Genomic DNA, 11,144 nt, shown 5'->3' with positions numbered 1-11,144 from the left:
CTACAGCTGAGATTTCTCATGCCAAAAGGATAACACAGTAAAAGTGTCGGAATTTCGTGCGACGACAGGAGAACACAGTAACACAGTAGGAGCCGGTTAAAGGTCAAGTTAACACTTCATTATATTCATTCATTCCACAGGTCAGGTGCAAGGTAGAGGTCCTTGGTGGGACGTGAAGACACCGACGAACTAACCTGCCTACGGACATCACTTCTTAAGCAACAGATTTCTGAACTCATCATTCGACTTCAGCTCTTCCGCAGCAACATCTGGTTTCTCATCTTTCTTGTTCCATCCAAGTGGTTTGACCAAAGCCCGTGGCGCGAATAATGTGTTCTTGCCTGTGATTTTCGTCTCACCTTTGGGCATCTCCTTCTCTGAAGTACCGTCGACTGGCGCCTTTTCACCATGATCACCTCCAGAGGGCAATTTATCTGTAGAAACCAAGTCAGATAAATCATATTTGTCAGCTAAAAGGATGATTTAGTCCATGGCATAATTGCGAGGATGAAGGTTGCCTACAAAGGTCAACTAGAGGTCACCAATAGCCTTATGCTCATGTAAGACGTATCAATTTATTGTGGGAAAATGGTTCATATCACATGTCCTCGAGGAAAAACGGGAAACATAATTCAAGATATACAATTATAAAAGTAGCCTCCCTATGCATCAGTGTAAACATGCAAAAGGACATACAGTATTACTGCAGCAATAAGTGTAAAAGTGCATGCTTAATGCTAACAGGTTTCAGAAGCCAGTCATAATTGGAATGACCCAGTTCCCCACTTTCAAGTGAGACAGGCATAGATACATTCCCAAACTGCACTGCTTGACCATCAAATAGCATAGCAAATACACTACTAGTTTGCTTGTTACAACGATGTCCAATGTTTGCCAGCTGTGAAGTTCAGATTCCTTCCACAGCAGTTATAGGCTTTTAAGTTTATAATATGCAATTTTGCAATGTGAAAACACCACGATTCTACTATTAAGAGGAGAAGATGTGCAGTGTCAACCAAAGAACATACCTTTGGAGGAAGTGCCTGCTTCACGGTTCTTCTTACTCTTGCTTGGATCTGAAGGAGCAACACTTACTTTCTTACTGAGCAACTTTTGCTTGTTTTTTCTAATGGCCGCCTCAAGATGATCCTTGTCTGAAAAGTCCACATACGCCAACCCCTGCAAAACATCCATGGAAAAACAAATGAACATGAGAGATTAAATGTGCTGAGGATGCACTCCACAAAGTTTACGACTCAAGAATTTTTCCCATTTAACACATTATAAGAGATGAGCGTAATGAGAAAAGAAGCAAGATCATAGAGCCCATCCTTTTTTCTTAAAATTTGCAAACATGCTAAGCACGGAAATCTATTGAAGGGAAATATGCCTTAATAACAGTTTGGGATTCTTAGTAACGATGATACCAGAATGGAAAAATATAGGAACTTTCTAGAGCCGGCTGAAGATAGTGGTTAACTCAAGAATTGGCGGCAACGATGATACCACTTCGAGAAGTTTAGTTGGCACAAAAAGCTTGAGAAAAGTAACTTTCCAGAAGACATGTACACCTATTTAATCAACTCAGCTGTACCAATGAACTACTGGAACATCTACCCTGATTATAAGGGAGATATTTTTTACATCTTGACTGCTGTAATGTCTATATATGTACCACTCAGAATACATGTGCATCTCCAGCATAACATTGTGAAGTCTACCTCAGGAATAGGAACAAGCAGGAAGCCAGCAAATTTGCCTTGTTTCACAGCAGAGAAATGCTTTGGTGCAGAAATTTTTTGAGGGTAAAAAGAAAAAAGATAAGGCCAAAAGGGAAGAAGCCCTTTTGGCATATTTATAAGAGGTGGTGACCTGAGAATTCAAACCCAGGTTGGGTAACCAGTTGCCCCAGGAAACTTTTCAATTGTGCAAAAATTGATAAGTGAGCACATCATTGGATGCTAGAGGCAAATAATTAAGGATGTTGAACACGTACCCTTGATTTTTTCGTGGATCTGTCCCTCAGTAACCTTATGTCTACCACGCCACCAATGTCAGAAAAGAAACCACGGATGTGCAGCTCAGTTGCCTATAGAAAGAGTAGATGCTTACTTTATTGAAGTTCAGGATATAAGTGCAGATACAGAAACAAAAGGAGGCATACTTTCAAGTCTATATTTGACATGTAGGCAGTGCATTTGTCACTGTAGAAGTACGGCTTCGGTTGATTTGAACTTGTATTTCCTCTTTTGCTGTCACCTTCAACTTTCATTTCCACAGGCACCTCGGCGTTCCCTTTGATGACCTCTCCACCTTCTTGAAGATGACTGTCTGTGCTTTGTTCCTTCGATCTGTGGTCATCTGATGACACGGTCTTTTTAGGTGGATTATCTTTCCTTTTTTTAGCAGGAGGCTGCACTTTACTGGTCATTTTACTTGGCTTTCTTTTCTGAGAGGAATCATTTGCATAAGAAGTTTCTTTGGGAGCTGAGGATGGGTCCGATTTAGCCTCCTGCTGAGCCTTGAACATTATAAGCTCCTTCAAACGAGGGGTGACCTGGTCAAGTAGCATGATGATAAGCTTAGCAACTACGTACAGTTTACACAATAACCTGCTACACATCAATCTAAGTCACAAAGTTAAGTTATAGAACACTTTGATTTGTGGGATATGGTAACCCCTTTCAGAATAATTACAAATGCAACAGATATAACTAATCTTTGCACTGAGGACTAGTCTTGCATGTAAGCCTTTATGGTATCAAAAATTGTAGCAAATAGTCAAACTTTAGGCACATGGACCAGAAACATCCAGAAACTTGGGGCAATATCATACTGAATTATGGAGAATAATCAAGCAGGATAGCAGATCTTATGAGTTGCTCTATAGGACAGAGTGCATTGAACAGGTGTTTCATACATATTTATAATCAATCCAAGAAGCATTCACTCACATAGTGTTCGGAGGGATATGAAAGGTGCAACAGACAAATTAAACATTTATTTACCAGAAAGGCCCAGTTTTTATAATGAAACAAAGAAGAAAAATGCTTTATTGCAAAAAGAAGAAAAATGCTATACTTGTCAAACACTAGATGATACCCCACGCGATGCTGCAGGACACTACTCAAAATAACCACTGAGAAGAGATGATTCACATAATGCAAAAAAAAAAGATGCAGGATAATGGTGGCTAGTGGTAAATTAACATTTTTTACAACTATATTCCTTGCATATTTTATCTACAAAAATTAATGATTTCATCAAATTATTGTTCTCCCATTAAAATATACTCCCTCTGTTCAGAATTAACTGACGCTGAAACGAGTGTATCTACACACTGAAACACGTCTAGATACACACATTTCAGCATCAGTTAATTCCGAACAGAGGTAGCATGTGAGCTACATTCAAATAAGTACTATAGTACAATTGTCCCAAACTCCCAATAAAATATTTGAACACAAAATGATGGAAGATAAACCCACCAATTTGTGAGGAGATATAACAGGGTTATCCAAAAATATGCAAAAAAGAAAAGAGGCACAGTACAAATAACCCAAAGGAGAGATAGTTCTAAGGATCTAGGAACTGCATCAGACAATGTCTCTCGAATAGATATGTAAACTGCATGTATCTTATACTGTGGACGAAATAGTACATAGAAGTGTAGAACCTACATCCAGCAATGTCTCTCGGATTATTGGGCACTTTAAGACCTCGACATATCAAAGTGGTAATTATTTTTCAACATGTATACTGGGTGACTTGGCTCTCTATCTACAAAGAAGATGGTTCTTATTGGAAGAACAAAACAATGTCAGCCATCATTCAAGGGACCGAAAAGAAGCATAACATATTTGCCACTGGAGAATGGTTTCACTTATGTCAACAACTCAACACAACACACAATATGATTGAATCTAGTATATAAATTCTAGCGTACAAAATGTCAAGCATATATGTCAAACATTCGCCCACAGTATAAGATGCATGCAGTTTAGATATCAAGTATATATGTCAAACATTCGTCCACAGTACAAAATGTCACCTCACTGTCTCAAATGCTTATTAAAAATGAAACCAGATTCATGACGAACTGATAAGAGGCACAAGCTAAATGCCCAACCAGATAACTACCTATCCAGAAGACAATAATTAAGCGGTTAAAAGAACTAGCAAGGCACCTATCCACTACCGTAGCTAATGTGGCTTAAATTCAATCGAAGGAAAATGATATGAACCTAAGACGAAGATAAAAGGTGAAAAAAATGAGGATATACACCCAAAAAATCGTGCGGCAGCATACCTTTTTTATAGCAAGGTCATAATCATCCAAGGTGCCATGCTCCCTTTCAAATCTTATCCACGCATGACATACAGCCTAGTAAGTTGCAGTCATCATTATTCATTGCCTTTGCCAAAGATAAAACATAAATGGCAATGGAAATATAAGGAACTGTGATAATTAAGATATCTGTTTCAAATCATGCAGTTCATTTGCAGTAACTATGAGCCAAGGTTCTTTTTGGCAATACAAGGATCACTAAATACAAAGAAAACTATAACTGAAATAAAGTTTCAAGTATACAATACTATTCAGTAAGAAAAGGTTCAAAAGCAAGGAAAACTATCAATTTGGGGATCATGCCATGGTGCTCATCTTTGGTGTATAGTTCAAGGAAAAAAGTCCATTTTACTACCCTGAAAAAAGTTGGTGGTTCACATAACCCCCTGATCTTTATTTCTGTTCCCTTCACCCCCTAAACAATCCCATACCGGACAAAATCGGTCCCTATGGTGGTTTGACTCAAATGGCTGCTGATGTGGCAGTGGTCAACGGTGATTTTGACCACAGGTGGGCCCCCCTCATCAGGCTGGGCTGAGATAGAGGAGCTCCAGCCTCCCCTTGCGCCCGACCCCACCGCCTCCGGCCGACGCCGGCGACCGCCGGAGTTCCAAGCCGCCGCGCCGAGCGCCCTGCTTCTCCTTCCTCCCTTCTCTTTCCTCTTCCTTCCCTCTTTTCTAACCCCAAATCTCCCGCATATCCCTTGTTCGTCGCCTGAAGCTCATGGTCGCCGTCGCCGCGTCGATCCTGCGGCCGCCGGCCTCCCCTCGTCACGCCAAGACGTCCAGTAGCTCCGCCATCATCGTCTCCTTCACCCTCGCCGAAGGGCTCAGGCTAGGAGGCCACGTACGCTCGCCATCGCCGTCGTCTTCGTCCACGGCCGCCGCATCTTGTCATCGATTTCGTTGTGTCCGTCGACACCCGCGCTCGCTAACCTCGTCCACGAGCTCCGCGGTGAGCTCCTCTGCCGATTCCCCCTTCGATCTGTGCCCGTGTGCGCCGCAGCTGCAGCTACCCCCGTGCGCTCGCTCGCTGCTGCTTTGCTTGTGGCTGCTGCTTGTGCCGTTGTTGCCTTGCTTGCTGCTGCTGCCGGGGTACGCGCTGCATCGCGGGGGTCAATCCGGTGGTCGTAGCTCCGCCGGGGGTAGCCTTTGCCGCCGAGACGAGCGCCCGAGCTCCTCTCTGTCCCGCGGGCGAGCGATAGAGGAAGGAGACAGACCTGTCAAGCGGACCCCGCCTCCTCTAGGCCCCACCCGTCAATCTCAGCCACACCTACCAAGGGAGGCCCACCCGCAGGTCAAAACCACTGTTGACCAATGCCACATCACCAGCAAGTGGAGACAAACCACCCAGGGAGTTCTTTCATCCGGTATGGGTTTGTTTAGGGGGTGAAAGGAACAGAAAAATAGATGAGGGGGTATTGTGAACCACCAACTTTATTCAGGGTAGTAAAATGGACTTTTTTCTAGTTCAAGTCCACCAGAATGGCCCATTTGTCAGAATGGGGTTGTAGGCCGGATATGAACCATACAACAAGAGGAGTTCTCATGTCATACAGCGTCTGGAACTATTGACGTTATCTATTTGAATATAGTCCAAATTAAATAAGTGGGCTACTCATTCAGCTCTAATACTTATTCTCCCATTATTATGGCCTGACATGCTTTTGGATATATAACATCTCGCGGCATTCCTGTAGTTTCTCAAGAAGAGCTTACCTCTGATCCAGACCCAGCAAATTTTTTGCTATAACAACGCTTGTAAAGTGATCTTGCCTCATGAGTATGCCCCATTTCTATCTCCATTGAAATATAGTGCTGCCAAACCTCCAAAACAGACCCACTGGAAGTAAACAGATTCAACTTAGTGCCAGCAATGAGAAAATTGTATGAACTTGCACAAACATAATAATAAACCTTTTCTTGAGAGCATTTTCCCAAACTCCGCGTGCTGCAGCTATATCTTTGCCAATATTACACTCTAATTTAGCCCAGTATGCATGCAAGAGTAATAGCTCCTCAATTCCTAGTTGTGGTGAGAGGAACTCAGCAGCATCCTGTTATTATATACTCAAAGTTAACTCTCCTTCGAAACAAAAATAATAATTAACTCTAGTACAAATAAAATAAAATGCATGTACACAGCTAGCTCGTAGAGAACATACCACGAATGTCTGCCTAATCAGTTCGAAATCCAAGCCAGTTGGCATTCTCCGTCTTAAACTATCAACTCGAGTAAGATAAATATTGAGGTACTGCATGCAATCATCCAAATGAAAGGTGTATCAGACCTTACTAGATCAGTTGACAGAAAATTACAGGCCATAGGACAAGAGTCCTCAAAAAGAACGTGCTAAGTTATCCAGGAAATTACAGCTATTGTCGGGCTGATCAAAACAAGCAGATCTGCAAACTACAATTACTGTCCCAACAAGAAAGACAGGCAGTGACTTCCAAGATGCAACGAAATGTGGTATCTTTGCATGCCCACGCACATGTGTGTGTGTGTGGTGGGGGTGAGGGGTGAGATGGAGGATGCAAGTGCAGATAAATCACCTCGTTCATGCTTGGGAAAGAACATTGAATGGCTAGCTCAAAGACCTGCAAACAAGACGTGCATATATGTTGGTATTTGCTAATATACATATACAAAAGAAAATAAAGGCAAGACGAACAATAATCTTCTCCAATGAAGGCAACAAAAGAGTACAGTGAACACAATAGCATTTCATGGCATGCACCAGTATTCTAATGAAGCGCTTGTTGCTTTAGGATATTATCTACCAACTATGGAACAAACTAGGTACCTACCGCCATGAAGATGGCAGGATGGGGAGCACTTCCTCTGTCAGGTTTAAAAGTTCACCTCATACTTTGGGTCAAACTTTGACCATACATTTAACTAATACAAAATATTATTTAAAAAAGGGCAGCCCGGTGCATGTAGCTCCCGCTTGCGCAGGGTCCGGGGAAGGGTCCGACCACTTTGGGTCTTTAGTACGCAGCCTTTCCCTGCATTTCTGCAAGAGGCTGTTTCCAGGACTTGATCCCGTGACCTCATGATCACAAGGCTCTCATGGTCACAAGGCAGCAGCTTTACCACTGCACCAAGGCTCCCCTTCATACAAAATACTATTTATGTAACAAAAAATTATATCGTTGAATTTTAATATCCAGTGGCATAATTTCTGTTACATATAAATTAGTTAAACTCATGGTCAAAGTTCGATCCAAAGTACGAGATGGACTTATAAACCCGGACGGAGGAAGTAGGACTTAACCCCTAATCAACAATTCAAAGATGTTGATAATTGATAGAGATGTTGTTCCTTATAGTGGCAGACTTAACCCCTAATCAACAATCCAAAGGATACGGATTCGATCTCCATGCCCAGTCTTATTTCTTTCCTATCTATATAACTCTCCTGTTTTAATAAATAATATTCCATATTTGTTAGAATATTACCTAAACCTATATCAGTGAATACAGTGCACATAATATATTAGGGGTAACAAAGTTACACAAGTTAAATATCCTAACAAGCTACCGAATACTATATTAAAATGAACTTTCCTCCCAACTTATTATGGGGTTCTCAGTATAAAGCAGAAGCAGAGCTCTAGTTCTCTACCTAAATACCCAATCACTTTAATAGTAATCGCTTCATATTGGCAGAATGGGCTTAAGTGACAGGACTTCTGCCAAGAGAGGTGAACCAATTTCGGAAAATGCTAGTTGAAGTCAACAGCAATGAAAGCTTAAATATAGCACCCCTTGGTCAATTTTAAAACCTGTCTGCTATTGCAAGTAAGAAAACTCAGTGAATATATAACATAACAAGTACCGAACAGTGGAACCAGACTTTGGACACTGAATTCTGCCATTTCTTTTGCATACAAGTAAAAATTTGAGTTTATAAATTATAAAACCAAAACTCAGGGAACATATAAATGTAATAAACTGAACTACCAAATAGTGGCACCAGATTTTTGACACTGAATTATGCCATTTCATTACATACAAATACAATTTCAAGTTTTTGAATTGTAAAATCCCCGACTACATACCAACAGAGAGACCCAAGGAACTTACATGTCGCAGTTCGTCTTCAGATGCACGAATGCGCTCCAAAGACAGCAAGTAGTGGACCCATAGGTCACTAACCCATGTACAGTTTCTCGTCGCTCTGTGGTAAACACTTTTTAGTATAGCAGGTACCTGCAAGAGAAATCAGAAATTAAGCAATTATTGCCACTTAAAATAAAACATCATCATAATTATTTCATTAGATCTACAGATCTAGATGTATTGTCACATCGGACATCACAGCTTCAAAGAGTACCTTTAGGGTTCTGTCCAGGTAACTCGTGTATCCCATCCATAGATCACTTGAAACGGGAAGCTCAGAAACGGCCCGTTCGTATAAAACTTGGACACGAGCAGGGTCACCAAAAGACTCCTCAAATTTGATGTATTTCTGTTTCAGCGCCAACAAACAAACAACAGTGAGTTACTGAAAACAAAGATTTCAATTTCATAAAGAAAAACATCGCCATACCAGGAACACTTGTAGTTTGTTAGCCTCGGATTCAGCCGCGACGCTTAGTTCATCCTCATACTGCTTCCGTGCATTGTACATCTCGCTGGCCTTTTTGTAAGCAGATAAAACATTTGGGGGAACATCATCAACCTGGGAATCTGGGTCCCTTGTATTGCCTTCTTCAGCTTCCCAACTCTTATACGCAGCAAGTGTTGACTCAATGTCAGCCAAAGGCACAGATAACTGGCGGTGGAAGAGCGCGCGGACACGTTGAACCTGCTTTGCCTTCTCCTCGTCATTACCATCATTTATGGTCAAAATAGCCATCTCATATTCCCTGTAGGCTTCCCATAGTTTGCTGCCTTCGGTCACGTGTAGACCCCCTGCAGTGATTGCACGCTCATACAAATCCCTCATTTTTGAGAGACCAGATTGCGAACATTGAGACACTGACTGATCATGCTCTTCAACATAATCAAGGTAATCCCGCCACAACTTAATATTCTGCAATAACATGATCATCAAGATAAGTTAGCACTCCACACGCTCAGTAGTCTAAACTCAAAACCACAAAAACAGTTCGACATACCAGATATTCTTGCACTCCACGTTCATAGAGTTTTTCAATATCATCAAAAGATCCACGACTGTAACAGACAGTATATAGGTTTTAGTTGCCAATAACATAAATATTTCAGGAGATCATTTCAAGAGAAAAGAATCACAAACCCAGAGCTCAATGATATCTCATCCTTTGCCCAATCCTGCCACATCTTCGGTGTGAGAGGGAAGTACTTGTTCATCTCCTCCCTTGCAGCACGAAGCTTCTCGATATTCCCAGATTTTCTCAAGCATTGTATGAGCTACCAAAAAACAATATGGAACAGTAAAACACCATCAACATTAAGCTAGTAAACGATAGCACTTATCAATCAACAATATCCACTTTACACTTAAAGGCAGCCAAAGCATCCCAATTACTAAACCAGTGAAAGATCCATCCTCTTAACAAAGCTCAGCGGTGCTGAAATTGTCATCTTAATGGCCAAAACTAGTGCATGAGCGGTGCAAAATGCAGAGGAGCACGCCCTAAGTAGATAACTTGGCACGTAGAAACCACCACAAGGCTCAAATTAATCCACGACCACTGCAGATGCATGCTGCTTCTTGATATTCCCTGATGACCTCGAGCATTATGTGTACAGACAAATCAAAGGCGAAACAGCAAAACATCCATCAAACATAAGCTAGTCAGGTGGTGAGATCATATCAATGTCCACCTACCGCGGCCAAGGTTCAGCTACTGACGTAAGAAAGACGCAGGTGGACATAGAAATCAAGAGTGTATTTAATATTTCTAACAAAATGAGCTCAACCACACTGAAATCGTTGCCCAGTGGCAAAATCAGCGCCACAAAGGTCCAAATGCGTAAGAGCGTGCCCTGGGTCGAAAACCTAGTCGACGCTGTGGAGAGCGTGCCCTGAGTCGAAAACCTAGACGACGCTGTGGAGCTCGCATCAACCCGTGGGCGTCACAAAACCCGCTCAAACCCCTAGTTAGTCGTCGGGAGACCACGCATGGAGACTCGAGAGAGGATGCGGCGGACGGTAGTACCTGAACGTGGGATTCGTAGTTGAGCGGCTGCTCCAGGAGGGCGCGCTCCAGGGCCTGGATGCGGAGCTCGTCGCCGGCGTCCCCTTCGTCGTCGGAGTCCGAAGAGTCTGAGTCCGATTCCATGGGCGGCGCGTCGGTCTTCTCCCCGTCTTCCGCGCCTCCTCCGGCGACGTCTGCGGGCGCCGCCGCCGCCGCCTCCAGCCGGTCCTCTTCCATGGGCGTCGCCATGTGTTTGTGTCTCTCGGTGTCTCGGGCTTGGGCTCGATGCTGGCAGGCACTGTTTTGGACACCTTGACAACAAGGAGCACATCTTTCTTTCTTTTAATTCTAAAAAAAACATCTCATTTTTTCGGGGAAAATCTTAACCGGCGTCCGTTAGCCATCAGCCAGGTTCCAGCGAACTGCCTTCTAGAACATAGGATGAAGAACACAGATCTTGAAGCGCCGGAGGCTGCCACGTCAGGCGCACACACCCGTTCGCTGGGAATGAGCTCTCGCGCGAACGATTCAAGTGTGCTAAGCTTATCCATACATCTCCCTCGGCACTCCACTGCTCCCCAGCACTCTCTTGCCCTCTCTCGATCCCTCCATCTCAACCACTCACAACCCCCACGGATGGAGCAGCTGCCGGCGACAAGGGC

At 42.9% G+C, this 11,144-nt stretch overlaps 1 protein-coding gene across 1 annotated transcript; it reads right to left on the bottom strand.

The window, feature by feature from the left end:
• Positions 1–96: 96 nt before the first annotated feature.
• On the bottom strand, positions 97–10,806 carry LOC123147583 (squamous cell carcinoma antigen recognized by T-cells 3). The gene is made up of 15 exons (XM_044566848.1): positions 10,504–10,806; positions 9,618–9,751; positions 9,478–9,535; positions 8,907–9,392; positions 8,691–8,825; positions 8,441–8,566; positions 6,904–6,948; positions 6,513–6,602; positions 6,265–6,404; positions 6,067–6,190; positions 4,310–4,384; positions 2,165–2,557; positions 1,997–2,089; positions 1,029–1,179; positions 97–434 (listed from the first exon to the last, which is right to left on the bottom strand). Exons 1-15 carry the CDS (start codon positions 10,729–10,731, stop codon positions 208–210), a joined length of 2,505 nt encoding a protein of 834 aa, XP_044422783.1. The 5' UTR covers positions 10,732–10,806; the 3' UTR covers positions 97–207.
• Between the last annotated feature and the right edge of the window lie 338 nt (positions 10,807–11,144).

The sequence above is a fragment of the Triticum aestivum genome, chromosome 7A, assembly GCF_018294505.1.
Source record: "Triticum aestivum cultivar Chinese Spring chromosome 7A, IWGSC CS RefSeq v2.1, whole genome shotgun sequence".
Taxonomy (NCBI): domain Eukaryota; kingdom Viridiplantae; phylum Streptophyta; class Magnoliopsida; order Poales; family Poaceae; genus Triticum; species Triticum aestivum.
This window is presented reverse-complemented; position numbering and strand designations above follow the sequence as displayed.